Source organism: Camelus bactrianus, chromosome 10, assembly GCF_048773025.1.
Source record: "Camelus bactrianus isolate YW-2024 breed Bactrian camel chromosome 10, ASM4877302v1, whole genome shotgun sequence".
Lineage (NCBI taxonomy): Eukaryota > Metazoa > Chordata > Mammalia > Artiodactyla > Camelidae > Camelus > Camelus bactrianus.
Genome location: NC_133548.1, coordinates 447305 through 475050, shown reverse-complemented (window position 1 = coordinate 475050; position 27746 = coordinate 447305). Strand labels below are relative to the sequence as shown.

The 27746-nt window shown below is 55.0% G+C and overlaps 3 protein-coding genes across 9 annotated transcripts; 2 read left to right on the top strand and 1 right to left on the bottom strand.

Moving 5' to 3' along the window:
• Positions 1 to 2412: 2412 nt before the first annotated feature.
• DRD4 (dopamine receptor D4) lies at positions 2413 to 7747 on the bottom strand. Its single transcript, XM_074371332.1, has 4 exons — positions 5250 to 7747; positions 3609 to 3721; positions 2859 to 3541; positions 2413 to 2758 (listed from the first exon to the last, which is right to left on the bottom strand). The coding sequence occupies exons 1-4, from the start codon at positions 5517 to 5519 to the stop codon at positions 2556 to 2558; spliced, it is 1269 nt and encodes a 422-aa protein (XP_074227433.1). The 5' UTR covers positions 5520 to 7747; the 3' UTR covers positions 2413 to 2555.
• Positions 7748 to 10058: 2311 nt separating this feature from the next.
• On the top strand, positions 10059 to 20074 carry SCT (secretin). 2 transcript variants are annotated; one of them, XM_074371328.1, is made up of 4 exons: positions 10077 to 19242; positions 19334 to 19435; positions 19547 to 19639; positions 19843 to 20074. In XM_074371328.1, the coding sequence occupies exons 1-4, from the start codon at positions 18707 to 18709 to the stop codon at positions 19955 to 19957; spliced, it is 846 nt and encodes a 281-aa protein (XP_074227429.1). In that variant the 5' UTR covers positions 10077 to 18706; the 3' UTR covers positions 19958 to 20074. The 2 variants fall into 2 exon arrangements, with proteins under 2 accessions (XP_074227430.1, XP_074227429.1); XM_074371329.1 differs by lacking the exon at positions 19334 to 19435 and having other exon boundaries at positions 10059 to 19242.
• Positions 20075 to 21377: 1303 nt separating this feature from the next.
• On the top strand, positions 21378 to 27704 carry CDHR5 (cadherin related family member 5). Of its 6 annotated transcripts, none has more exons than XM_010956111.3 (15): positions 21378 to 21546; positions 21623 to 21798; positions 22109 to 22159; positions 23370 to 23462; positions 23607 to 23708; positions 23812 to 23922; positions 24026 to 24196; positions 24759 to 24849; positions 24980 to 25077; positions 25184 to 25384; positions 25489 to 25602; positions 25677 to 25761; positions 25875 to 26165; positions 26689 to 26879; positions 27179 to 27704. In XM_010956111.3, the coding sequence occupies exons 1-15, from the start codon at positions 21492 to 21494 to the stop codon at positions 27608 to 27610; spliced, it is 2262 nt and encodes a 753-aa protein (XP_010954413.2). In that variant the 5' UTR covers positions 21378 to 21491; the 3' UTR covers positions 27611 to 27704. The 6 variants fall into 6 exon arrangements, with proteins under 6 accessions (XP_010954413.2, XP_010954403.2, XP_010954393.2 ...); XM_010956101.3 differs by having other exon boundaries at positions 25848 to 26165; positions 26692 to 26879; XM_010956091.3 differs by having other exon boundaries at positions 25848 to 26165.
• Positions 27705 to 27746: the final 42 nt, after the last annotated feature.

The window sequence follows — 27746 nt, the reverse complement described above, 5'->3', positions numbered from 1 at the left end:
CCGAGCCTGGCTCTCCAGGAGCCCCCATGCCTCGTTCCAGGCGGCCTCTGTGGATGAAGCGGGTTTACTTGGGTTTCATTCATGTAACAAGTGCTTGTGACGCCCCTGTGCTGGTTTCCTCTTCCTGCCTTTCCAGCCTGCAGGGGCCCAGCCCTGCAGGGTGTGGGGGGATGGTCTGCAGAGCAGAGGGGGCGGGAAGGTGAGGACGCGGGGAGCGGGGCCGTGGCAGCCTCGGCAGAGGGGTTGGTGAAGGGCTTTGTCCCGAGAAGGGCCCCCCAAACCTGGAAATGCCAGAGCGGCGACTTGGCGGACGCGTGGCCTACGGGGAGACATCCTGGTCCCAGCCCGCGGCAGCTCTGGGCAGCAGCCTCCCTGGGACCAGGCTCTGCAGGGAAGCTGTTGGCGGGGCATGGTTCCTGGGACCATGGGGCCGCTTCCTCCTCACATTTTCTTTAAAATAGAACCTTGGGGGGCGGGCCGCACATTTTGGGCCTGGTTTTCCAAAGTATATCATTTTGGAGCTTGTGAAGCTGTCTCCACGTCACCCTGGACATCAGGTGGCTCCTGGAAATCGCTGTCCGGGCGCCAAGGGTGCATCAGCATCATCGCAGTTCCGCGTCTCCTGCCAGAAGCAGCAGGAGGGGCAGAGCGGGCCGGCTCTGTCAGCCGGTGGGAGTGCAGGTCCTCTGAGCTGAGGCTCCCGGAGCTGCAGGCTGGGGTGACCCTCAGAACAGTGGGCCTGTTCCAGTGTGTAGGGACAGTCTGGGGCCTACTGGGGCCTCCAGGTCAGCCAGGCTCCGTGGATCTGCACCTGTCCCCCATGTCCACCTGTCCCCCTCTTGGGGGTCACAGGAGTCTTCCCACTAGGTGGCCGGGACACTGCGGGACCATGAGCAGGTCCCATCCCATCCTCAGCTCTGCTCCTGAGATGAGGTGCACCCCCTAGCCCAGCCCTCTTAGCAGCTCCCCTGGCATACAAGAGATAGGAGGAGCATGTGGACCCCCGGGTGGGGTGGGCAGAGCAGCAGGTCCCCATGGCCAGCTGGCAAGTATGTGCTGCTTGAGACCCTCTTGGAGGCAGCAGAAGCCAGCTCTGACCACCGGAAGTGACCACAGAAGGCCCTCAGGCTCATGTGGCATGAGCAACGGAAATGGACAGCAGGGGCCACAGTCAGGGCCCCTTTCTCCAGCCCTGACCCTGCTGTCAGCCCAGTGGCCGCCTCCCTGGTCTGTACTTCAGGTCTGAGGTTCCCGGAGGGACCAAAGCCCAGCTCCGGGGCAGGCGTCTGGCCCAGGGGAGGTCATGCCACCTGGGCCCCTCCTGGGGGGACCCAGGTGTCCGCTGCAGCAGTCCTGCTTCACAGGCCAGAAGGTGCTGGAAGCTGAAGTGGCGACCAGAGCTGGGGTCCTGCCAGGTTCCCCCCACTCCCACCTTGTGTCAGACGCTGGGGGGCACAAGGACACGGCACCCCTCATCAGCATCAGCCCCCAGTTCTTAGTTCCCTGAGGACAAGCCTCTCCCAGGGACAGGCTGGTCCTGGGGGGTGGTCAGGAGAGGCTTCTCGGAGGAGGCAGCAGCTGAGACCCTGAGCAGGAGAGGGTCATCACCCAGAGATGGGGAGGGGTGGCCCCTCCAGAAATATTTTAACACGGTGAGGCCCCATGCCATGCACCTCACAGCCCATTTCTCATGTTTAGAGGGAACTTAGCACCTGGCAGTGACTGTCTTGGTCACAGGCAGTGTCCTGGACAGGAATGCTCAGCCACAGCCCTGGGGCGCAGCGGCTTCGCATCTCCCGTGCTTCTTGCGCCCCCGGCGGGCTGGTTTGTTTCTGGTTGAAGGGGCCACACTGTGGGTGGGGGAGGGGCGGCGCCCCTGCTCTCACCCGAGCCCTCCTGGAGGGAGGCTGCCTCCATGAGACCACCCCGCACCCCAGGCCGCCTCCAGGCTTTGGGCCTCTAGGGTCAGGTCAGCAGCTGACAGTGAGCTGTATTCTGACCTTAAGGCAGCTGCCAAAGCAGTGGGCAGGGCCAGCTCAGCTGTGTCTTGCAGGGACAGTGGAGTGGGGCCACTGGGATGCGGGGAGGAGGCTGCTGGCTTGGGAACAGCCGTCAGGGTCGGGGTGGGCAGCAGCGGGCAGGATGTATAGGGGAGGGAGCTCGTAAGGGAAGGGTATGAGCTGGGGACAGCCTTTCCAGGCAAGGGCTTCCCCTGTGCCCCAGACTTCTCCTTGGGCGGAGCCTCCCCACCCACCCCAGGGCCAGAGCCAGGACCTGGCTCTGTGGGGTCTGTTTTCTGGGCTTTCTGGGAAGGAAGGAAGGAAGGAAGGAGAGAGGGAGGGAGGAAGGGAGAGAGGGAGGGTTAACTGGCCATGGGGGGTGGTCAGTGCAGGCTTGGGCTCCACCAGGGGTAAAGGCTCCTCCTCCCTGCCTCACTGCCCCGCCCTGCTGCCAGAAGCCATCCCGGCTGGTGTTTGGGATCTGTTTAACTCCGCCTATAAAGCCCCAGGCAAGGCTGGGTCCTGGCAGGGGAACTGTGGCGGGTGGGCGTCTGCTCAGCAGCAGAGGCGCAGAGTCTTGCGAAAGACGTTGCGGAACTCGGCGTTGAAGATGGTGTAGATGACGGGATTGAGGGCGCTGTTGACGTAGCCCAGCCAGGTGACCGCGCTGACCAGCCGCGGGGACACGGCGCACGTAGGACATAGCGCCCGCGTGATGTGCACGACAAAGAAGGGCGTCCAACACACCAGGAAGGCCCCTGGGGGAGGGGTTGGGGGAGCCTTGAGCGAGTCCCAGTGCTGCTGGCCCTGGGCTCTGCCGTCTGCCCCTCCGCCCACAGCCCTGGGACCGGTACCCACCGACCACCACGGGCAGGACTCTCATAGCCTTACGCTCCCGGCCCGTGATCTTGGCTCGTCTCCTGTAGGCCTGCGGCTGGGGCTCGGCCGGGGTGGAGCCAGGGGTGGGGATGGAGACAGGGGGCAGGATGGTGCCAGGGGGTGTGGTAACGCCAGGGACCTGTTTGGCGTCATTGGGGACCCGGATGGAATCAGAATCGGGGGCCGGGACACTGTCGGGGGGCTGGATGGACTCCGGGGGCGGGATGGAGTCGGTGGGTGGGATGGCATCGGGAGAGGGGATGGTGTCGGGGACTGGAATGGCGTCCGGGGGTGGGACAGCGTCAGAGGGTGCGGGGGCATCCTGGGTCGGCGGGCCGGGGCCGCTGGGCCGGCGGGGAGCACGGTCGTGCAGCTTGGCGCGGCGGGCCACCTCCCAGCGCCGGAGGCCGCGGAACGTGGCCCAGTAGAGCAGCAGCATGAGCGGGCAGGGCAGGAAGAAGGAGCACACGGATGAGTAGACCACGTAGTCGCGGTTCTCCAGGCGGCACACGGCGGGATCGCGGCCCTGCGCGTCGTTGAGGCCGCACAGCACGGGCGCCGCCACAGCCGCCGACAGCACCCACGTGGCACCGATGAGCAGCAGCTGGCGGCCCCCGTGGCTCTGGCGGTTGTAGTGCAGGGGCACCGCCACGGCCACGAACCTGCAGGGAGCACGGTGAAGGCGGGCGGATGGGGAGGCGGGGGATGGGCCAGTGGGTGGTGGCCTACCTGTCCACGCTGATGGCGCACAGGTTGAAGATGGAGGCAGTGCACAGCATGACGTCCATGGCCATGAGCGCGTCGCAGAGGCCGGGACTCAGCAACCACACGCCACCCTGGACCTGGGCCGCAGGTGGGGGCCCCCTCAGAGACAATAGATCGAGACCGCTGATGTCCCCCCAGCCACGCTGCCTGAGCTGTCTTTCTGAGCCCCACTGTTCTGGGGGAGAAGAACAGGGCTGAACATCCAGGGGTGAGGGGAAGGGGAGACAGCCAGAGGCATGCTACCCCCCACCAGATGGGCACCAAGAGGACTACCCTTCCTTTCTGTCAGAACTGAGAAAGGCCTTGGGGGCAGGGGGATCCTGGGGGCGTAGCCACCTGAGGACTGTCGTCTCTGATGGTGTGGGGCTCAGGGTACTGTCCCCTTCCCTGTGCGGGTGGGGACCCTCCACCTGGAGCGGGAGCCCAGCACCCCTTCTCCCCTCAGCGGACAGCTAAGAGTCGCCTGTCTACTGAAACTGTCACTGCTCTGGGACTCTGGAGAAGTCATTTCACTTCTGTCCCCCCATCCGTAAAATAGGGGTGATGAATGCACCCACGTGTTTATCCTGAGGACAAATGACTTACGAGATATAAAGTCTGCCATGTGGCACCTAGCACTCCCACCAAGGGCAAAGGAGCAGACAGCCACTCCCCTTCTAAATCCCCTCCTGCTGATTTGGGACGATTAGGAGCTTAAGAGCCGTCACTGTGACGTCTGTCTGTGGGGAGTGGCAGGTCATGCGTGTCCTTGTCCTGCTAGCCTCTGCCCCAGCCCTGCCCAGACTCACCGTGGCGACCATAGGAAAAAACTAGCCTCCCCTCCCCCACAGCCCAGGACACTGTGTCCCCAACTCAGCTCTAAGCAGCTTTTCTCTGCCCTGACTGCAGCACACAGGGCTGGCACCACGCAGGACCGTCCAGGGGCCCAACCTGACCTGGGGGTGGAGGCTCCTGGGCCCCACGCCTGCCCCTCTCCTCAGTCCCGCTGTCAGGCCCAGGTGTCCCCTCCTTCCACCTGTGCTCGCTCACTGCCCTGCAGCCGCCGGCAGCTGAGCATCCTTTCCTCTGTGGGACGAGCCTGCGTGAGTGAGGGTCTCCTCCTGTGAGGCTTGCTGGTGTGCATGTGTTTGGTCGTGCTTGGCTGTGACCTCGTGCAGTGATGTGTGTGTCTTTGTGCCCCAGGGGAGCCGGGATGGGGGTGAGCCTGAATCTGCTCGTCTGTCCAGCTGGCTCCCCTGAGGGAGTGGAGCCCAGCTGAGGAGGGTGGATGGATGGCTGGACTGCCAAAGTCATCTGTTTCTGGGGTCTCTGGCTTGAAGGACAGAAGCATCTCTTGCGTAGTGGACACCAAGACAGGGAGGGAGAAGAGGGGTCAGAAGAGGGAGGGCGGACAGACAGCAAAGTGGACAGACGGACAGCGAGATGGGAGAGGGGAGCGGGCTTCGGAGAGAACGGAGGCTCCGGTTGTCCTGAGACCAGGCGCAGTGCCCAGCTCAAGGTTCCTGAGAGGCCAAGCGTCAGGGTCGCGCCGGGTCCTCGGTGCGGACTGGGACAGGGGACAGGGAGCAGGTAAGGGGTGAGCGTGCGGTCGTGACGCGGGCTCACCTCGGAGTAGACGAAGAGAGGCAGCACGAGCAGGGCGAGTAGGAGGTCGGCGGCCGCCAGGCTCACGATGAAGTAGTTGGTGGGCGTCTGCAGGGCGCGCTCGGCCGCCACGCTCACGCACACGAGCGTGTTCCCCGCCAGCACCGCGCCGATGAGCAGCACGCCCCCCGCCAGCGCAGCCGCGGCCCCCGGGTTCTCCACGCCGCCGCCCGTGCCCGGCCCGCGCCCCGCGAGCAGCCCGGCCGCGTCCGCGTAGCTGCGGTTCCCCATGGCGCACCGCCCCGCGCGCCCCGGCGGGCGCTCAGCACTGCGGACAGTGCCCAGGTCGGGAACCCGGAGCCCCGCCCCTCGGGCACGCCCAGCCCGGCCTTAGTCCCGTCCGGCCCCGCCCGGCTCGGTGGACCCCGGGGCTTGCTAAGGTGCGCCCAGCCTTTGCCCGTCTTGGACTTATGCGCCCTGAGAGAAGGGCAGGTGGACAAACCCAGTGGCCCAAAGAGATCCGAGCTAAGCGAGGTGCTTGGCATGGGCGGGCCCAGCAATGCTCCGTGCAGAGAAGGGTCGGCTGGGGACGCGGGTCGCGCGGGTCGGCTCCCCGATAATGCGACAGGGAGGGAAGGTCGGCCGGACCACCCCGCTGAGACACTCGGGCACGCACGCCAGTGCCATCCCACCCGGCCCCAGAGAACCCGGGTCCCTGCGTGGGCCCAAGCTGGGCGCCTCCTCCTCAAGGACACTCCTGGAGACCCTCGAGGCGGGGTGAGGCTGTTTCTCACGCTACTCCGTTCACGTGGCGTGGGGAGAACATGCTTCTCAGGCCAGTTCCGCCAGGCGCCAAGCGACCCGAGCCCTAGGCCCTCCTGCAGGCTCCCTCCGGGCTCCGCGATGGCCAGTGGCGCTAGCTGGGTGCCCTTTCACCCCTTCACCCTCAGCACCCAACCTGGCCCGACCTCTCGGGCCCATTCACATCCCCTGCAGTGACTGCAGATCCCAGCCCTCGGCCCTGCACCCCGTCCTTCAAAGCAGCCTCTCCACCCATGGGGACCACACTCAGTCACTCTCCACCCTTGGCCATTGCCTGAGCCTCTGTCCCCGCCAGCAGCTGAGCGGCCCACCCGAATCCTGGCTCCATCGCCTGCGAGCCTGAGGCCCTGAGTCGGCTGTGCGCCCCTCTAAACCTGGAAGGTGGTGCTCCCCTCACAGAGCCAGAAAGGCCGTGGCCGGAGGAAAGGCAGTCATAAGCCCACAGGGAGTTTATCTGTGCTCTTTAGATGTGTTTTACCCTCGCGGAGAAAAGAAAATGCCCCAATGAGAAGCCTCTTGCCCTGCACCCCCGTCTCCCACAGACTCACGAGACCTGGGGCCTCCCTGGGGCACTGGGTGTGGTGCTCCCGCCCTCCCAGGGCTGAGCTTGGGGCCCCCAGGGGCCCGTCACCCCCACCTGCCAACATGTGACTGTGGGGGCATAAGGGGCTCGGGGCTCAGGGCCCCAGACCCGCGCAGGTAAAGATGCATGGTCGGACAGATCCACGGGACACTGGGAGCTGGCAGAGCGGTCAGCCCAGACCGTCCTCTCTCAGGTTATAAAAGTGCACAGAAAGAACATACAAGGAAAACGTACAGCAAGGATTTTCATTCACAGCCCGGAGTCTGGTCACCGAAGGGGCCAAGAAGTGGGCCATGTAGCTGCACCCCTCAGTGGGACCATCTAATTCACACCCTAGCCCCTCATTTTCCTTGGTGACTCCCTCCACCGTGGGGGGGGCCAGAAAACTCAGGATGGACCTGAAACACAGAGGTGTTGCAGGAAACAAGGATCCTGATTTCAAAGACACCAGGGACACAGGGGACAATCAGATGGCCTGACAGCGTGTCCAGCAAAGAGAAAACAAGGACGGTGTGTGCAGTAAAGAGAAAGGATCAGGGGAGGGTGCAGCTCAGTGGCAGCACGCATCCTCAGCACGCACAGGGTCCCAGGTTCCATCCCCAGTACCTCCTCCAAAAAATAAATAGCTAACCCTAATTACCTCCCCTCCAAAAAAAAATTACGAGAAAGGATAGATGTTGTAATGATACTTACAAGCGGCAATATCACATGAGGTCTGATGAAAGAAAGGTGTGTGCAGGACGTGCTGTGGACAGGCCCCTAGGTCCGGGGCGCATTCAGCCCCTCAGTCCCTTTCATGTGCATTAGTAAAGGGGCAGGCAGCGAGAGAACTCAACACTGGTGACGAGGGCAGGAAGCTTCTCTCACAGGATGGAAGTCCAAGGCAGGGGTGCCTCTGTAATCTTGGGTTGGGTGCCAAGTGATGAGTCCAGCCTAGCCTCCAATCTGCTTGGAATCTCTCTCCCGGTCCCCAGACATGCCACCATTAAGAGTGAAAAGGCAGTAGGGGAGGGTATAGCTCAAGTGGTAGAGCATGTGCTTAGCATACACAGGGTCCTGAGTTCAATCCCTAGTACCTCCTCCCAAAACAAATAAATAAGTAAACCTAACTACCTCCCCCTCTCTAAATAAATAAATAAATAAATAAATAAATAAATAAATAAATAAATAAAAGCAATTTGGAGTTACCTCAAATTAAAAAAAAGAAAGAAAAAAAAAGAAACTAGTTAAACAAACAAACAAACAAAAAAGAATGAGAAGGCAAACCAGACTGGGAAAGGATGTAGGCAATATAGATCTCTGATAAAGAATGCCAATCCAGAATATATGAAGAGCTCTGTGAGATCAACAAGATAGACAATCCCGTATTAGCAAAAGCAAAGTTCTTGAATCAGGCACATTACTAAAGAGGGTATCCTAATGGTCGATTCGCATATGAGAAAGTGCTCAACATCCTTAGTGATCAGGAACATGACAATGAAACCCACAATGACATGTCATTGCACACTAAAATGAGGTGTGTGCGTCAGGTATGTAACTTGAAAGTATTTCCTCCCAGACTGTAGCTTGTCTGTTCATTCTCCTAACTGTATTTGAGTTAATTTTTGTGTGTGTAAGGAATCAGCTGAGGTGATTGATTGATTAATAGATTGATTTTTCTTGCCTATAGATGTCTAATTGTCCCAGCACCACTTGTTAAAAAGACTGCCTTCTCTGCATGGAATTGCCCTTGAACTTTCGTCCAAAATCACTTGCTCATATCGGTGTGGGGCTATTTCTTGACTGTCTACTCAGTTCCATTGTCTGCATGTCTTTGACTTTGACAGAAACATGCAGTCTTGATTTCTGTGGCTTTAGAGCAAGTCATGAAATCAGGTCGTGTGGACCCTCTAAATTTGTTCTTTTGCAGAATGTTGGCCATTGTGCTTCCTTTGTCTGTGTGTGTGAGTTTTAGAATCAGCTTGCAGACAGCTACGAGAAAGTCCTGCTGGGAGTCTGGCTGGGATTGTGCCGAATCTATACAGCTATTTGGGGGAAACTGACATCTTAACAAATGTTGAGTCTTCCAGTCCATGAACATAGTATAGCTTTCCATTTATTTAGATATTCTTTGATTTCTTTCCTTGGTATTTTGTAGCTTTCAGCACACAGATCCCGCACGTACTTTGTAAGATTTATACCCAAGCATTTTGTGTTTTCTGGCACAATTGTAAGTTGTGCTTTTGAAACCTTTGGTTTCCAGTTGTTCTCTGCTCATGTTTAGGCTCTGAGTTTTGTATATTGACCTTGTGTCCTTTAATGTTCTGAACTCACTATTAAGTCAAGGAATTTTTATAGCTTCAGAATTTCTACATAGACAATGATCTTGTTCATGAATAGCGATAATTTTATTTTTTCCTTCTTATCTGGATTGCTGGGAAACAAGCTGCTGGACAACAAGCAGCTAGAAAAGAAGCCACTCCTAAACTTCCATGAGCTCAAACGACTATATTGACACTTGCTTGCTTAAAATGCACGTGCTTGCTTTGTTCTAATGTTTTGTGCAGTATAAGACCTATAGCACGTATTATGCTGAAGAAAACTTGTGAGGAGCAATCCTGACATTGACCATAAGGGCACGAAGGAGGGCAGATATTTCCTCAGGGAAAAACAATGGACAGTCTTGGAAAGCCAGATTGTCCACTAACAGAACTTTGTTCTGGCATGAAACTGCTGCTGTTGAACCCAGGGGAAGTATTTGCTATCTTGAGATGTCCCAGAGGCAGTGACAGGATAGACTCAGAAATTTTGCACACCCGGGGTGGCTGTTCCTGGAAGGGATGGGCCTGAAATGAATCAGCTAACCAGCAAGCAGAACTTAGTGCTTATGGCATGGAATATCTAAAGCCCCACCTCTTTGATCGCATTTTTTTTCTGAGCTGTGTACTCCTAATAAATATGATGTCGACCAGGCTTTCGGGGCTCTAGATCCACGAGACCTTGAGTCCCCTGGTCCCATCTTTGCTCTTTACTTTGTCTCTTTGTTTCGTAAGTCTTGCGTCACCCGTCCTCAGACACGGTCCCGTGGTGCGCTGGGCGCAGCACTGGATGACTCTCCCTTCCTCCCTCCCTTCCTTTCTTTTCTTTTAAGAAACTGCACTATAGCTGATGCACAGTGTTGTGCTAGTTCAGGTGTGCAGCCGAGCGATTCAGGTTATATGCATGTGCGTATGTGCATACACACTATTTTCAAACTCTTTTCCATTTCAGGTTATTACAAGATATTGAACATACTTCCCTGTGCTCCACAGCAGGACCTTCTTGTTTGTCTCTCTCTCTCTCCCTCTCTTTCTTTCCTTCCTTCTTTCTTCTTTCCTCTTATTTTCCTGACTGGGACTTGAATACAGTGTTGTTCAGAAATGGCAAAAGCAGTCATGTTTGACTGCTCTCAATCTTATGGGGAAAATGTTCAGTCTTTCACCATTAAGTATGCTGTTAGCTGTGGTTCTGGGTTCCTTATTAAAGAAGTTCTCTTCCATTTTTAGTTTCCTGAGAGTTTTTAACATGAACAGATGTTGAATTCTGTCAAATACTGTTACTGCATCTATTGAGGTGATTACATAGTTTTCTTATTTTAGTCTGTTGATGTGGTGAAGGGCATTGACTGAGTTTTGAATGGTGAACCAGCCTTTCATTTGTGACATAAATCTTACTTGGTCATGATGTACTGTCCTTTTTGTATATTGCTAGATCCACTTTGGTAATTGTTGTCAAGGATTTTTGTGCCTATATTCATGAAAGACACTGGTCTGTGCTTCTTGCCTTTTCTGCCTGTTTCTGCCTGGTTCTGGTACCAGGGCAATGCTGACTTCCTAAAGTGAACCGGCAAGTACTCCCTTCAACTCCATTTTCCATGCTAGATTATAGTCAGCCCTCCGTACCCTCAGCTGTACATCTGTGGATTCAACAAACTGTGGAACAAAAAAACACATTTTTTTAACTCCAGAAAATTTCAAAGAGCAAAACTTGGATTTGCTGTGTGCTGGCAGCTGTTTACATAGCATTTCCATTGCAGCCGCTCTTGTTTATGTAGCAGTAATATTGTGTCAGCTATTGTAAGATCTGAAGTTTGTAAGAGGATGTGCGAGGTTAAATGCAAACACTACAAGTTTTTATATAAGGGCCGTGAGCATCCCCAGAGTTTGATGTCCGTGGGGGTTCCTGGAACCAATCCCCTGTGGGCACCAAGGGACGACTGGATAGAATTGATATTAATTCTCCCTTCAGTGTTGGAATAATTTGCGGGTGAAGACCTATGGGCCTGGAGTTTCCTTTGATGGGTTTCAACTAAGAAGTCAGTCCCTTCATGCACATAGGACTGTTCAGGCTGTTTCTTCTTGAGTGAATGTGGTGGTCTGTCTTCCAGGAAACTGGCCTATTGGTGTTAGTTTTCAAATTTAAGGACCTAGAATTGATTATAATGTTCTTTATTATCCTTTTTATTCCTGTAAGATCTCTGGTGACACTTCTTTTATCCCTTAGATTTGTAGAGTGTATCTTTCTTTTTTATTTTCTTGGTCCGTCTTGCTAGAGTTTAATTGATTTTACTGATCTTTTCAAAGAGCCAGCTTTTGGTTTCTTTGATTTTTTTCTATAGCTTTTTGTTGGCGGTGGTCGTGGTGTTTCCAATTTTACTGATTTCAACTCTTTGTTTCCTTCCTTCTGCTTGCTTTGTGCCTAATTTGTTCTTTTTCAAGCTTCTTAAGGCCATTTGTTCTAGATAGTTCTTTTCTAACGTAAGTATTTAATGCTATAAATTTCCCTCTAAGATGCATCCCACACATGTAGGTGTTCTCAGTTATCTCCAGTGCTTTCCCTGAGAGTTCTTCTGCAGCCCACAGATTGCTTACAACTAGGTTGTTTAATTTCCAAATGCTTGGAGATTTTCCTGTTTTTCTTTCTATTGTTTATTTCTAGTTTCTTTCCATTATGGTGAAAAAAATGCTTTGTAGAACCTCAGTTCTTTTAAATGTGTTAAGGTTGATTTTATGACCCAGAATATAATCTGTCTTGGTAAAGGTTCCGCATACACTTGGAGAGAATGCAATCTGCTCTTGCTGGGTGGGGAGCTGTGTCAGTGTCTCCAGGTCTCTCTCCTTGCTGGTTTTCCACCTGTTCTGTTAATTACTGAGAAAAGAATGCTGACCTCTCCGAGTATAATTGTGGGCTTTCATATTTCTCTAATTCAGTTCTATTCCTCGACGTCAGTTTTTGCTTTTGTATTTTGAAGATTTGTGTAAAGTACGTTTAGACTTGCGGCCACCAGGGGCTTGGCGTCAGGGCTGACAATCAGGGGCTAAATAAATAACCTAAATAGATGCTGGGACATACCTAGTTCATGAACTGGAAGATTCTGCAAAGCAAAGATTCCAATTCTTCCCAGACTGATCTATAGATTTAATGCATCTGCAGTCAAAATTCCAGTGGGATTCCTCATAGATATAGACAAGTTGATTTTAACATTAGGTGAAAAAACAAAAGAAACAGAATTACCCAAAATGACTGTGAAAGAGAGGAATAAAATTGGAGGAGGCATGTGGCTCGGTGTTTAGAATTTCTATGTAGCTACAGTGATCAAGACCATGTGGGACTGCTGGACAGACAGACAGACCCAAAGGTCTAGGAAAGAGAATAGAAATCACACAAGGAGACTCACACCAACATAACCAACAAAAAACAAGTAAAAACCCACCAAAATTCTTGATCTAATGCTTCAGGTGAAACTAACACAAAATAAATCATAGATTTAAATGTAAAACCTAAAACTATAAAAATTTTTGAAGAGAAGATGGGGTGAAAATCTTTGTGACCAGGGATTAGGCAGAGTTTTTAGATGTGACACCAAAAGCGTGATCTACAAGTGAAACAATAAAATGGACTTCATTAAAATTAAAAACTTCCAGGCACACAATGGAGGAAAATACCAACAGATCACATTTCTAGGAAGTGATTTGTATACAAAACAGATAAAGAACTTGAAACTCAACAGTAATGATACTGCAAGAAGCCTCCAGACAACTATCCCTTATAAATATATATACAAAACCCTTCCACAAAATATGATCAAACCAAATCCAGCAGCCTTTTTAAAGGATTATACACTATGACCAAGTGGGGATTTATCCCAGGAATGCAAGAGTGATTCAACAGGCAAAACCCAATCAATGTAATACATCACATTAATAGAATGGAGGAAAATTTAATCATCTCGATTGATGTAGAGAAAACATTTGGTAAAATCCAACACCCTTTTATGATAAAAAGACTCAGTAAATTGGGAATAGAAAGACACTTCTGCAATACGATAAAGGTCATCTATAAAAAACACACAACTAACGTAATATTCCATTATGAGAGACTGAAAGCTTTCCCCCTGAGATCAGGAAAAAGACAAAGAGACCCACCACTGCTGCTTCTACTCAACATGCGCTGGAAGTGCTAGCCAGAGCAATTAGGCAAGAAAAAGAAGTAAAAGGGATCCAAAATTGAAAAAGAAAAAATAAAATTATTCTTATTTGCAGATGGCATGATCTTACGTATGGAAAATCCCAAAAAACAAACAAACAAAAACAAAATCTGTTAGAGTGAATGAACAAATTTGGTAATGCTGTAAGATATAAAATTGACATAAAAGAACCAGTTATATTTCTATACCCTAGCAACAAACAATCCAAAAATGAAATTAAGAAAATAATTCATTTGCAATAGCATCAAAAAGAATAAAATACTTAGTAATAAATTTAACCAAGAAGGTGAAAAGACCTGTACACTGAAAACCACAAAACATTTACTGGAAAAGATTAAAGAAGGCATAAATAAGTAAATCTAATCTTTGTGGATTGAAACACTTAATATTGTTAAGATAGTTTTTCTCGCCACAGAATCCCCAAATTTGATGTGCTCCCTATCAAAACCCAATAGACTTTTTAAGAAACGGAAAAACCAATCCTAAAATTCATATGGAATTTCAAGGAACCCCAAATAACCAAAGCAATCTTGAAAAAGAAAAATTTGGCGCAGCTGCCAGTTTCAAAACTTACTCTAAAGCTACAGGAATCAAGGCAGTATGGTACTGGCATTAAGGACAGACACAAAGATCAATGGAATAGAACTGCGGACTCAGATATAAACCCACCCATCTGTGATCAACTGATTTTCAGCAAGGCTGTCAGGACTATTTAATGGGGAAGGGAGAGTTTTTTCAACATATGGTGTTGGGACAACTGGGTATCCACCAGCAAAACAATGAAGTTGAACCCTTACCTCATACCACATACAAAAATTAAGTCAAAGAAGGAACAGGGAACCCTCCTACACTGTTGGTGGAATGTAAATTGATGCAGCCACTATGGAGGACAGTATGGAAGTTCCTTAAAAAACTAAAAACAGACTTACCCTATGATCCAGTGATCCCACTCCTGGACATATATCTGGAGAAAAATACAATTTGAAAAGACACCTGCACCCCAATGTTCATAGCAGCACTATATACAATAGCCAAGACATAGAAGCAACCTAAATGTCCATCAACAGGTGCCTGGATAAAGAAGTTGTGGTATATTTATACAATGGAATACTACTCAGCCATATAAAAAAGAATAAAATAATGCCATTTGCAGCAATATGGATGGACCTGGAGATTGTCATTCTAAGTGAAGTAAGCCAGAAAAAGAAAGAAAAATAAGATATGATATCACTTCTATGTAGAATCTGAAAAAAAGACACCAATGAGCCTATTTATGAAACAGAAATGGACTCAGACATAGAGAACAAACTTATGGGGGGAAAGGGGGTGGGAAGGGATAAATTGGGAGTTCAAGATTTGCAAGTACTAACTATTATATGTAAAATAGCTAAACAACATGTTTATTCTGTATAGCGCAGGGAACTATATTCAACATCTTGTAGTGACCTATGATGAAAAAGAATACGAAAACAAACAGATGCATGTATGTGTATGAGTGAAGCATTATGCTGTATATCAGAACTGACACAACATTGTAAACTGACTATACTTCAATTAAAAAGAATGGTATGAGTGAAGCATTATGCTGTATATCAGAACTGACACAACATTGTAAACTGACTATACTTCAATTAAAAAGAATGGGAAAAAATAATATAAAATAAAATATTTTAAAAAAATAACTCAAAATGGATCAAAGACCTACATACATGATCTAAAACTATCAAACTCTTAGAAGGAAATTTAGGGGCAAATCTTCATGACCTTGGAGTTGGCAGTGCTTTCTTAAATATAACACTGAAAGCACAAATAAAATCAATAAATAGATGATTGGGTTTCATAAAAATTAAAGTCATTTGTGCATCAAGGGACACTATCAGGAGAGTGAAATATATGTAAAATATTTAAATATCAATCTGGTAAGAGTCTAATATCCATTACATATAAAGAACTTTTGCAACTCAACAACAAGACAAACAACCCAACTTAAAAATGGGCAAAGGACTGAACAGATATTTTTCCAAAGAAGATCACCAATGACCAAGAAGCACATGAAAGATGCCGCATGTCACTCATCATCGGGGAAATGCAGTTCAAAGGCACAGCTTGATACAGTTCTAGAAGTGGGCTAGCAACTTGATGCAGTTTCCATCAATCTCCTAACGGCATCTTCCTGTCGACCTTGACAAGCAGATTCTACAATTTACATGGAAATGCAGAGGGTCAGAAACAACAAAGACACTCTTGAAGAAAAACAGGGTGAACGGATTTGATTAGTTAGATATTAAGAATAAAATAGCGTCATTAGGAGAGTGAAGGAATTGAGGCATTACAGCTAAGACAGTACAAGGAACGGCAGGTGGGCCAAAGGCTTATTACAGGGAGGCCAGAAGGAGACCTGTATGTACACAGACAGCTGATTCACAGTGACAGTGACTTTAGGGCAGTGGAGGAGGTACGGTCTGTTCAGTAACCAACGCTGGACATCGGCGACAGCCACAGAGAAAAAAAGAAACGGAGTCACCACCTCACGTCATGTACTAGATAAATTCCAGATCTACGTGAAACAGTGATGCTTCAGGAGGTGACACCTGGGAGACATCTTTCACCCACAAAGTAGGAGAACACTGATGAGTTTCACCAGATTAATACTGACTGCTGTCTCCCTGTGTTCCCAGCCCTAAGCTGCTCACAGCCTTTCCTCAGTCCCTGCCAGTTCCCTGCTCTGAAAGACCCTTCCTCAGGCAGCCGAGCCCTGAACCCAAGTCCCTATAACAGCCTTCTCCCAACCCCCATTCGAACCATCCCCAGGCCTGTGGGCTCACGTTCATCCTTGCTCAGCCTCGGTAACTCAGCTTCGTTTGATCAGCAGGTTTCCTTGGTGATCTTTGTGGGGGAGTCGACAACTGACAGCCTTCATCTTTGTTTTGTTTTGTTTTGTTTTGGTGGGGGAGATAATTAGGTTTATTTAATTATTTTATTAAAAAAAGTTTTAATGGCAGTACTGGGGATTGAACCAGGACCTTGTGCATGCTAAGCACACAGTCCACCACTGAGCTGTACCCTTCCCCCTGACAGTCCTTGCCTTTTTGGGATCGATACTGAAATCCTTGCAGATGAAATGGTAACATTTCTGAGATCTGCTCCAAAATTAGCTGGAAAAAAAGAGAGACAGTTGATGGGGTGGAGAACACTGGTCCACGACTGAAGCCGAGCAGTGACGCACGGGAGCCCGTCCGACTGCCGGGTCTACGTCTGCATGGGTTTAATTCTCAAGGATAATAAAGGGGATGTTCATGGTGGCCACAGTAAGCTTACACTGTAGGACTGTGGGTCCCTGGCTCACTTCCTGAAAGCATCCAGCCAGATGTAGCCTATGTCACACTGGATTTTGCAGGGAAGAGCGGAGCAGTTGTAGATTTGAGAGAAATCATTCCTTTCAATGTCCTCCTACAACCTCCTAAGGTAGAACTGAGAGTAGATACAGTTTACTTGAACTTGACATTTAAATCTCAGTGGAAGGGTAGAGAATATTTTCTGTGCTTTGCTTATTTAGTCAAAGTATGTCTCCGTGAGGTAAATTAACATGCTTCCAATATGCTCCCTCCTACCTTCTACTCTGGAAAAATAAAGCTGCTTATTCTCTCTGCGACTCCTGGACCCAGAAACTGGCTATTAGGAGGAATCCCCCCCACACACACACACACAGAGTGAGGTCCCATTTGAGGCCTTGCATAGCTGCTCACAGAAGCTGACTTCCCTCTGTGCATTTGTGACGAGGACCCAGCTGGGCCCTGAGTCCTGAGAACCCCTGCAGCTCCTCCTGAATCTGTGGGTGGGATGTGGCATTTTGTGTGGCTCGCATTGTGCGTTTCAAAGCAGTGTCCAGCCAGGCAAGGTTTGAGCTGCATGTGTCCCAGGTCTTCAGGCATCTCTTTCCTGGTTCCAGTCGCCTGGCAGGGCGTGGGGCTCTTACCTGCCACATTTCAGGGCGACCAGCGTGAGGGTGAGCGGCCACAGTGTGTGCAGGACACAGCCCGCCTCTCCTTGGCCTCAGCCCCCCACTTGGAACCCATCTCACTCTCAATCTGTCCCTCTGTGCTCCTGTGACCTCAAGCAGGTGTGACCCAAGTCACTCAGGGCAGTGCATGTGACCACCCAGGGCAGCAGGAGGGGATTCTCTGGTCGTGGAGTTGTTCTGTATCCTGATTGGGGTGGTAGTTACACAAATCTATACCTGTGTCAAAATTCATTTTTTTAACTGTATGTTAATTTCACCATATGTAAATTTTTTAGAAGTCCATTGCACTGCATGTTAATTTTTTTTTAATAGTAAGATTTTTCTTATGAAGATCTGCCTGGTCACTTAAGTGTTTGAAGTTCCAAGAAATCTGACTGGTTAAATTAGTAATTGGAGTTTGGAGTGTTCTCATGAATGTAATTAATTGGTCAGTGCTGTTAAAGTTTAGGGGTTTAAATTTGCCAAATTTGTGCAAGACGAGGCCACAGTAGCTGTTTAAAAATATGTGTAAAGAAGACAACAGTGAGATGCCACTGCACCTGGACTGGTGTGGATGCAAAATGTGCAGCTACTTTGGAAGACAGTCTGGCGGTTTCTTACAAAGTGAAACATGGTCTTACCACACGACTGAACAATCTTGCTCCTTGATATTTACCCAAGGGAGTTCAGAATTTATGTCCACACAAAAACCTGCACGTGGATGTTTATAGCAGCTTTATTCATAATTGTCAAAACTTGGAAGCAACCAAGATGTCCTTTAGCAGGTGAATGGAGGAATAAACTGTGGCACATTCAGACCATGGAGTATTATTCAGCGCTAAAAAGAAATGCGCTGTCAGGCCATGAAAGGACATGGAGGAACCTTAAATGCACATGACTAAGTGAAAAAAGTAGATCTGAAAAGGATGCAGACTGGATGATTCCAGCTGGACAACATTCTGCAAAAGGCACACTATGGCGACTGTAAACAGATCAGGGGTTGGGGGGGGAGGGTGAGCAGGAGGAACACCTGGGGTTTTCTGGGCAGTGAAACGTTGTGTGACCCTGTCTGCAATGTGGATACTTGTACATTTGCCAAAACCCATAGACTGTGCAATACCAGGATGCACCGTAATGTAAATTTTGGGTTTAGTTAATAATGCATTACTGTTGGTTCATCAATTGTCACAAATGTCCAAAATGAAGACATGGTGTTGGGGAGAGGAGGCTGGGTGTGTGTGTGTGTGTGTGTGTGTGTGTGAATACCCTGTACTTACAGCTCAATTTTTCTGTAAACCTAAAACTGCTCTTAAAAAAAAAAAGTCTACTGATTATTTTTAAAATGCATGTGAAGTTTGACCCATGAACAACCAGCCTGTAGCTCCGTTTACTAGCGCTGTCAGTTACGACTCAGGACTTGGTGGGTGCTGGTGTGAAAGGCCTGAGGCTCCTCAACCCAGCGACTCCCGCTGCCCGCCCCTTCTCTACCCTCCGTCTGCACGTCCGTCCACCTCCTACCCCAGCGTGAAGTGCGCGCAGGTCTCTCCTGCCTGGGAAAAAGCAAAGAGATGCCCAGGCGCCCTGCGGCCCGCCAGCCCCCCTGCCCGCCGCTCCTCCCGCCGCCCCACGCCCGGCCAGGGGGAAAGGGTCACTCGGCCTGCGGCTTCGGCTTCGGGTCGCCCGGCCCTCGCCCCGGCCCGGCCCCTCGCGCCTGCCCCTCCCGGGCCCCGGGCGGCCAAGCCCGGCCTCCGCACAGGCTGCTCCCCTGCGGGTCTCAGTCACCGCCCCCGCCCCGCGGGCCCGCCCGAGGGGCGCCACCGCGGCGGTGGGGGCGGGCGGCCGGCCGGGGCAACAGCTGGGGGGGCGGCCCTGACCTTCCCGCGCGATCGATGGGGCGCGGCTCGGGCGGCGCGGAGCCGGCGCGGCGCCGACCCCCTCGCCCCCAGCCCCTGGCCCGGCGCTCCTATAAAGGGGCCGCGGCCCGGCCGCCTCTCAGCCCCCGCCTCGGCGCGCCCACCATGGCCACGCGGGCCCTGCTGCTGCTGCTGCTGCTGCTGCTGCTGCTGTTACTCGGAGGCTGCACGGCGCGCCCCGCGCCCCCCAGGTGAGCCCGCGGTCCTGGGTGCCCAGGCCCGCTCCTCCGGCCCCCACCAAGGCCCGGCCCTGACCCGTCCGCGGCCCCGTCCCCTCCTCAGGGCCCCGAGACACTCGGACGGGACGTTCACGAGCGAGCTCAGCCGCCTGCGTGAGAGCGCGCAGCTGCAGCGGCTTCTGCAGGGCCTGGTAGGGAAGCGCAGGTGAGGGGCCGGGCGCCCCCCGCGGGCCGGGGAGACCCGCGGTGGGGCGCCCACATTAGCAGTGACCACTCCCCAGCTCCAGGACTAATTTTGATCTGGGGTGGGGGGCAGCGAGCAGGACACAGAGAGCAGCACCACCTGGACCAAGTCCTCTGAGAGCCACCTCTGCCTGCTGTGGGTGGACAGGCCCTCCCTGCAGGCCTGGTGAGCACTGTCCCCATCCCCGCGTTAAGACCTCCCGCCCCAGGCCATCCCTGGGGCACCCTGGGTCTGGGCGGCACTGGGCCAGGGGCCTGGGAAGGTGAAACCGTCTCCGCTGGGGACCAGAGGAGGCCTGGTTTCACCAGGTGGCCAGCGATCTCCAGCATCAAGCCCTCGGCCCCCACCTAACCTTGCTATCTCTGCAGGATGTCCCTGAGGGCCCCCGTGGACCGGGTCTGGTCTCCCCAGCTGCTTCCTGGACTGAGGGCTGGGGTCATGATGTCAGAGCCGGCCATCCCCGCTGCTGAGGGACCTAGATGAGGCCCTGAGGAAGATGGATCCTCCCCTCCATGGACAAGAGGAGCCTGGACCGGGAGGGAGTCGGGGGAGGAGGTTGTGGAAGGGCTGCACGTGGCACCAATAAAGGAGGAATGCAGACCCTGGCCTGGAAGTCCGCTCTGTGTGCCATCTGGGTGCCATGGAGAAAGCCACTGCAGGGCAGGGCTGTTGGCAGGAAGCAGGGACCATCCACTGGATTCTAGGGCTGTGCCCACACCCAGCTGCCCTTTAACCCTGGGAAGCCAGTGGGGAGTCTCACCTTCCAGCTTCTTTAACTCCCTGGGCGTCCTCGGGGCGCCCTGTCATCCACTCAGCAAAGATTCAGGGGCTGGGGGGCTCAGACATCCCCAGCTGCTGTCCCGGGGCCGCGTGGTTATGATGTGGGGAGGTAGGCGCCCCCAGGGAAAGGACCTGAGCAGGAATCCTGGCTGCAGGAATCCTGGCTGCAGGTCTGGGCCACGTGGTCTCGGAAGAGCGGCTTGACTCCCCCCACCAGGAGTCTGTGGAGCAGGGGCGGGGATGAGGCCCCAAGAGGTGCTGGGATGAGGCCCCAAGAGGTGCTGGAGCTCCTGGAGCCCTTGCAGGACCACTGGCACAGGCAGGGCTGCGCGGTCACCAGCAGACACCAGGGGTGTCGGGGACAGTGTTTTCAGGCCCTGCGCTGCAGTGGGAGGTGGGAAGGCGGAGGACTCCACCCCTCATCACAGCAGCCCCTTCCCTCCCTCCCAACCCCGCCTAGCAGCCTCTGCCAGATAACGGGCTTGGGGGCCGAGGAAAGACGGAGGAAGGGTGGTTGGGGGCCTGGGCCAAGGACCCTTGCCAGGACCCCTCTCTGTTGGGACCCAGGGCCCCCCAGGACCTCCCAGCCCCCTAAAGCCCTGCCATCTCCATCACCTTGCCTGCCTGGCCCACCTGGCTGAGGCCAGCTGGTTACTGGGACAGGCAGGGAGTCCTGAGGACACAAATGGCTTTTCCCTTCCAGACCTGGAGGGTTGGCTCAGGGAGAGGAGGTGGGCCTGGAGGGGGCACTTCTGGTCTGACCCTCACTGGCTGCCTTGGGAGCTGTGCCCACTGTGATTCTGGCAGAGGAGCCGGCAGAGGGACAGCCTGGGTTGGGAGCAGGTACAGCAAACACAGAAGCCCACCCCAGCTCCAGCCCCACCCCAGCCCACACCAGCCTATACCGCCCAGAACCTTGGTGCCCCCGCAGCTCTCAAAGTGCCTCGTGTCTTGGCTCGTTGGGTTGAGCCCCTGTCAGCCCCTGCATGTGGCCCAGCTCCTGCCAGGGAACCACCAGGTCCCCTCCTCCTGGCTGTTGGCTGGGCCTGGCCGGGGACGGCCAGCGGGATCCCCCTTGGTGGAGGCCAGTCCTCCGGTCGTAAAGGATCATAAAGTGGGGCGGTGCCTGGCAGGGGCGAAGGTCGCCCAGGCAAAGACTGCGCCAGTGCCACGGCTGCTCAGAGGGTCCTGGACACCAGGCAGTCTCAGACCCTCCTTCAGGCCGTCCGCTGCCAAGATGCGGACTTGGGCCCTGCTGCTCCCGCTGCTCATGGCCACAGCCCAGGCCCAGGGTACTGGGGGCAGCGGCAGGGGGGCTTGGTGGTGGGCAGGAGGCTGAAGGCCTGACCCTTCTTCTCCGATTTCCAGTCTGCTCGGTGGACAAGACCGTCTTCGAAGTCAAGGAGAACACGAATTCCAGTGAGCCCCTGCTTGACATCTACGTCCCCGAGGGCCAGCAAGTGACCCTCGGACCCTCGTCCACCCGCTTCGCATTTCGAATCCAGGGGACTCAGCTGTTTCTCAACGTGACCCCTGACTATGAGGTGCAGACAGCAGCCCTGGGTTGGTTGTGCCCAGGGAGGGGGCAGCAGGAGGGGCTGACACTCCTCCATGGAGAAGGGCTCTCTGGGGATATCTGGGGCTCAGTTTGCCCAGGGGGCCTCTCAGGCTGAAGGCTGGCCCAGAGAGGGTGGGGCCTCAGGGGACGAAGCTGCCCCGGGCCAGATGCCCTCTGGACTCAGCATGGATGATGGGGACCCAGGGCAAGTACATGCTGCTCTTGGCCTCAGTCTCCTCACCTGTGAAATGGGGCTGGCTGGCCAGGTGATTCCCAACCCCCACCCGCACCTACAGGAGAACTCAATGCTGCAGGCACAACTGGAATGCAAAAGCGGTGACACCACGGTGAGTCCCACCCCCGACCCCCTCCTGGCATCTCCCCGTGTCCCCACCCTCACCTGTGATGTCAGAGTGTTCCCGCTTGGACCTCTGTGCTCTGCTCTGCCTGGTCCACGGTCACTCCCTGGTGACCTCATCCAGCAGTGCAGTTTTTAAGTGTCACCAGTTTGCTGGCAACGCCCACACTTCCTCTGGGCCAGACTCTGCCTTGAGCTGCAGACGCATAAACTCGGCCCCGGATGGACATCACACTCCCCACAGACACCCCCGGCTCGAGACCCAAGGCCCTCTGCCCCGCAGGCGCCTTGCCCTGCCAGCTCAGTCTCCCCTCCCCCTCCCCACATCCGTCCTCCAGCAAATCTGTTGGCTCTGCCTCCCCACCTCCCCACCTCAGGCTTCGTCCACCAGCACCTTCCAGCTGGTTCTTTGCTCCCCTTTTGGCCCTGCCTACCCCAGTCCACTCCCCAGACAGCAGGAGATGACCCTACCTGGCAAAGCAAGCACCAGTCTCTGCCCAGATAACTCAGACAGATGCAGGGCGGCACTGAGCCCTGGCCCCCACCCGCTCCCTCTCACCGTCCCCCACCTGCTGGGAGAGGCGCCCACCCCCTTGTTCTGCTGCAACTCTAGCACCTCCCCCCAACCCCAGCCAGCTCAGCAGTTCCTTCTGAGCCCTGTGGGTGCCCCACCCGACATCACAGCACAGCACCCACAGATAGCTCGGGATGAGACTCTCAGAGATAAGGACGCTTCTTAACTGTCACTGGGTTAGCGCTGTCAGCCCCGAAAAAGGCAGGGACTGACTCCTTAGCATGAACAACGACATCTGTTGTCTGCGCTTCCCAGTTCCGGAGGAGTCTTTCAGTTTCCTGTGTGAATCAAGATCCAAGCAGGATCCCCCTGGTGCACCTGATGTCACTGTTTCTCTCACGTCTCTTTCAATCTATAGGTCTCCTGGCTTTCTGTGAGATTTACGCTTGAGGAAGTTCAATTGCTTTGCTGTTCTCTCCTGTGGGGCTCCCTGGTTGCATCCCCAGCGTCTGCGTTACTCTCCCCAGGGCATCCGCTCCTTTGTGCTTTCTAACTGGCTTTTTGTTCCTAGTCTGTAATTCCTGCTGAAGCAGGAGCCCCAGGGCAGGGGGCTGTCTTGGAAACGGCACCCCTCACCTAGAACGAGTGCACCCCGCTGGGTCGGGGACCCTGTCCCCTCCTCCAGGTGACCCAGCTGAGGGTGTTTGTGTCTGTGCTGGATGTCAATGATAACACGCCCCAGTTCCCGTATGTGGCCAGGGTCTGGAAGGTGCCTGAGGTGAGTGGGATGGACAGGGCTGGTGCCACCTGGGGCATCAGAACCCGGGGTGGGAGCCAGAGGGTAGAGGGTGGTGGTCAGAGGGAGTTGGTCCATGGGGGTCAGGGGCGTGACGAGACCAATCTCCCACCTCCCTGCCCCCAGGACACTAAAGTGAATACCACCATCATCCCTGAGACAGAACTGGAGGCCCAGGACCTTGACAAAGATGACATCTTGTTCTATACCCTCCAGGAAGTGACTCTGGTCAGTGCCCCTCACCCCTGCCCTTGGCTGGCCCCTCCCTCTGGGCATCCCCACCTATGCTCGTCCTCCCAGGGTTCCGGGCTGAGTCCCCCCACCGCCCTAGGGTGCCAGTGACTTCTTCTCCCTGATGGGTACAAACCGCCCAGCCCTGCGGCTGGACCAGCCCCTGGACTTCGAAAAGTGTCGGAACATGACCTTCCAGCTGCTGGTGCGGGTGAGCAGGCCACTCCCGCCCGAGTCCCAGACGCTCAAGTGCCTATGCAAGCTGCTCCTGCCTGGACTCCCTGGCCTGACCCGCAGGGCTGCGCTGTTTGCAGGACACACAGGAAGAGAATGTGGAGCCCAGCCACACGGCCACAGCCACCTTGGTCCTGGAAGTGCAGCCTGCTGACCTGCGGCCCCCCTGGTTCCTGCCCTGCACCTACTCGGACGCTTACGTCTGCATCCAAGCCCAGTACCAGGGGACTGTGCCCACAGGCCACAAACTGGTACCGGGGACAGAGAGAGGCAGGGCGTGGGGCCTGGCTGCCACGGGGCCAGATTTGGTTGTGATTTTCAAGCACATGTGAATGTTCCTTCCTAAACCAATCTCACCCAAACCCACGGTGGTGAGGAGGGCACAGAGCCTCTGAAATTCAAGTGAGGGAATGGGCCCAGCTGTCCTCAGGCAGAGCCAGACAGTGCTCCCTGGACACCGCGTGAATGGGTAGGGAGCTGGGCTGGATATCAGGGGGCTCCTGAGGAGTGGGGTCTGGTTCAGCCACCAGGGCCCCTGCCCTGTGCGAGGGGCCCAGACCTCTATGTGAGCTTTGTCCATCCCACATGGCTGCCTCTTAAGTAGACACATGTCATTCAGATCAATCAAATGACTTTGGGCAAACTGGCTCATTAGCAATTGGTCCGAAGGTGTGGTGGGCAGTGGGGCCGGACAACTGGACTGTGTCCCTGGCTGCCCATCAGGGCTACTCCAGACCTCCTGGAGGGGTGCGGGAGGGGCCCGAGGCCACGGCACCAGCTCCACGGCATTCCCTCCCCTCCCCAATCCCGCAGCCAGGCGCCCTTGTCCTGCAGCCCGGGCCCATCTACGCCGTGGACGGGGACTGGGCCATCAGCCAGCCCATTGTCTACAGCTTCATGAAGGGTGAGTGAGCACCAGCCCCCCAGCTTCTCTCCCCTCTAGGGGGCTGGCCACGTGGGCAGAGCCAGCTGGGGCCCTGGGACTTCAGGCCTCCGGAGGGTACCGGGGCCCAAGCATCTCTCCATCCTCCCAGGACACGAGGACGGCACATTCTCCATTGATGCCAGCACAGGCAACCTCACCATGAGCAAGAGTGTCCCCAGCCCCAAGACCTTCCTTCTGGTGGTCAAGGTGAGTGCCTGCATAAGGCCAGGTCTCCAGGGGCCCTTCTTGGGCCGCAGGCTGCAGGGCTCCCCTGGAAGGACCTGCTGGTCACTGCTGCCTCCCCCACCCCCAGGGTGAGCAGGCAGACCACGGCCGGTACTCCGTGACCCAGGTCATGGTGGAGGCCCGAGATGCCAACGGGAGCCTGCCCCGCTTCCCCGAGAGCCTGTACCGCGGCACCGTGGCGCGTGGTTCTGGGGTGGGCGTGGCCGTCAAGGATGCAGCTGCCCCTTCCCAGCCTCTGAGGATCCGGGCCCAGGACCCTGAGTTTCCAGTAGGCACCGTCGTGTCCCTGGGTCTGCCTGGCCTTCCTCTGGGGGTGGCTTCGGGGAGTTTGGGAAGCAGCTTGGACCCAGGACTCACTGGGGCCGTGTCCAGGACCTCAACTCGGCCATCACGTATCAAATCACCAACAACTCCAACTTCCGAATGGACGGGGAGGCAGTGCTGACCAACGCCTTGCTGGTGCACACCGGCGTCTTCTATGCAGAGGTGAGGGGTGGGCAGTATCTCCAGGGGCGGGGGTTAAGGTGGGGCCCAAGAGGGACAAGCCCTCTTCTGCCCAGGTTGAGGCCAAGAACACAGTGACCTCAGGCACAGCGACTACAGTCGTGGAGATTCAAGTCTCAGAACAGGAGCCCGCCCCCACAGGTAGGCCTCCCGGGGGTCCCAGGTTGGCGCAGGGAGGGCTTCTGGCTGGGGACAGTGGCAAGCCCGAGCCCTGTCCCTGGCTCCAGGCCCCCCCGACTCCCCCACATCCCCAGAGATGGCCGGAACGACCAGACCCTCAAGCAGCACCACTTTGGAAGTCCCCGGGCCCCCTGCACCCTCTCAGGGGCCCTCCACGACCAGCTCTGGAGGGGGTCCTGGCCCGTACCCCTCCTCAGGCACAACTCTGAGGCCATCTGCCTCCTCCATGCCTGGGGGGCCCTCCAGTGCGGGAACCAGCCCCTCCCCAACACCAGCCTCACCCAGTGGGGGCTCAGCACAGACCTCGAAACCAGGAACCTCTCCGCTGACGTCCCCTGGGCCCAGCAGGACCCCCTGGTCCTCAGGTAGCACCTCTATTTGCCCTAGAGTCACCCTTATGCCACCTGACTCTAGGTGGCCAGTGTAGGGCAGGGTCCGCCCCAGGTCGGCCTGGTGTGACCATACAGACCATGAAACCTCAAGGAGAGGTCTGCTGTGGTCTGGGGGACAGACAGGTCCTGGGGGAGCCCAGGACGTGAACTAGGGAAGGCGTGTGGAGGGCGGGACAGAGGCCAGATTTGGGATCCAGTGAACCCCTCAATTCTGGGGCCGTTCACCCCAATGGCCCCACATGGCCCTCATACCCCTTCCTGTGATACTGGACCCCCTGCCTTCCACCTGGAACTGGTGGCCTCTGACCCCCTTCTCCCCGCCCCCTTCAGGAGCCTGGCCTATCGGGCTCCTGGGGAACACACAGCTCCTTTGTGGGGGATCAAAAGTGCCACTCCCCAGAACCAGGCCTGCTTGTTCTCAGGGGGTCCCGAGCTTGCCACAGGTTGGCACGGGCGTGCCTGGGGTGTGGCAGTAAAGGGGCAGTGGTGGTGTCAGCAGGGACGTCTGGGGCAGGAGGAGGCAGCACTACAAACAAGCCAAGTGGGGACCAGCGCTTCTCAGCAGTGGAGATGGCGGCGCTGGGTGGGGTGCTGGGGGCGCTGCTCCTTCTGGCTCTGATCGCCCTCATGGTCCTGGTCCACAAGCTCTACGGCCACCGACTCAAGTGCTGCTCTGGCAAAGCTCTGGTGAGGCCCTGGGTTGGGAACAGGACTGGAGAGGGCCAACTGAGAGACAGAGGAGAGTGAACAGGCAGGCCGAGATAGGCATCAAGAGGACGGAGCAACAGATTGGGGGGCAGTGGAGAGGCTGCGGGATGGAAACCAGGAGTCAGTCCAGGAGAGGAGTGATGCGGTGGAGTCCAAAGGATGGGAAGGGGGCAGAGAGAGGCAGAGCACAGGGAGGGACTAGTGTCCTGTCTCTGGGGAGGGGAGGACTGGGCCAAGCCAGGGCAGGCTTGGTTGACCTCTGGCTCCCTCTGCCCCAGGAGCCCCAGCCCCAAGGCTTTGACAACCAGGCTTTCGTCAGCGAGGAGGCTAACTGGGCACCGGCCCCTAGCCCCTCACCCAGACCCGGCCGGCCCCCAACCCCAGAGCCTGTGACCCCGGGGCCCACGTCCCCCAGCCCTGCCACCCTCCATCATGTCCCCGAGTCCCCAGCAGCGGCCCGGGATGGGGAAGACCCTGCAGCCGTCAGGTCCATCCTGACCAAGGAGCGGCGCCCTGAAGGTGGCTACAAGGCCGTGTGGTTTGGCGAGGACATCGGGGCAGAGGCTGACGTGGTGGTCCTCAACGAGCCCGCCTCGGAAGCAGACGGCGCGGGCGACTCAGGCAGCGAGGGCAGCGGCGACGCGGGCTCGGACGCAGGACCGGGCAGGGGTACGGAGGACCCGCCAGGCGCTGACTCCATCTACTTCTAGCGTGGCCTCCCCGCCTCCCCCTCTGGACCCGAGTCAGCCTGGCCCTTCTCCCCGTCCCCTCATTGCGCAGAATAAAGTGACATTTTTAGATCTGCGGCGGTGTGTAGGGCCTTCCCCGAGCGGCTGCCGGTGGGGG

What these genes read in the sequence shown, in the direction of transcription:
- DRD4 (XM_074371332.1), bottom strand. Translation starts at nt 5,519, where the DNA reads ATGGGGAACCGCAGCTACGCGGACGCGGCCGGGCTGCTCGCGGGGCGC. An exon ending in TGCGCCATCAGCGTGGACAG is followed by an intron (nt 3,542 to 3,608) that starts GTAGGCCACCAC and finishes TGCTCCCTGCAG; the next exon opens with GTTCGTGGCCGTGGCGGTGC. An exon ending in AGTCCTGCCCGTGGTGGTCG is followed by an intron (nt 2,759 to 2,858) that starts GTGGGTACCGGT and finishes CCCCTCCCCCAG; the next exon opens with GGGCCTTCCTGGTGTGTTGG.
- SCT (XM_074371328.1), top strand. Translation starts at nt 18,707, where the DNA reads ATGCCCAGGCGCCCTGCGGCCCGCCAGCCCCCCTGCCCGCCGCTCCTC. An exon ending in GCGCGCCCCGCGCCCCCCAG is followed by an intron (nt 19,243 to 19,333) that starts GTGAGCCCGCGG and finishes TCCCCTCCTCAG; the next exon opens with GGCCCCGAGACACTCGGACG. An exon ending in GGCCTGGTAGGGAAGCGCAG is followed by an intron (nt 19,436 to 19,546) that starts GTGAGGGGCCGG and finishes GGTGGGGGGCAG; the next exon opens with CGAGCAGGACACAGAGAGCA.
- CDHR5 (XM_010956091.3), top strand. Translation starts at nt 21,492, where the DNA reads ATGCGGACTTGGGCCCTGCTGCTCCCGCTGCTCATGGCCACAGCCCAG. An exon ending in TGTCTACAGCTTCATGAAGG is followed by an intron (nt 24,850 to 24,979) that starts GTGAGTGAGCAC and finishes CCATCCTCCCAG; the next exon opens with GACACGAGGACGGCACATTC. An exon ending in GCTGCTCTGGCAAAGCTCTG is followed by an intron (nt 26,880 to 27,178) that starts GTGAGGCCCTGG and finishes CCTCTGCCCCAG; the next exon opens with GAGCCCCAGCCCCAAGGCTT.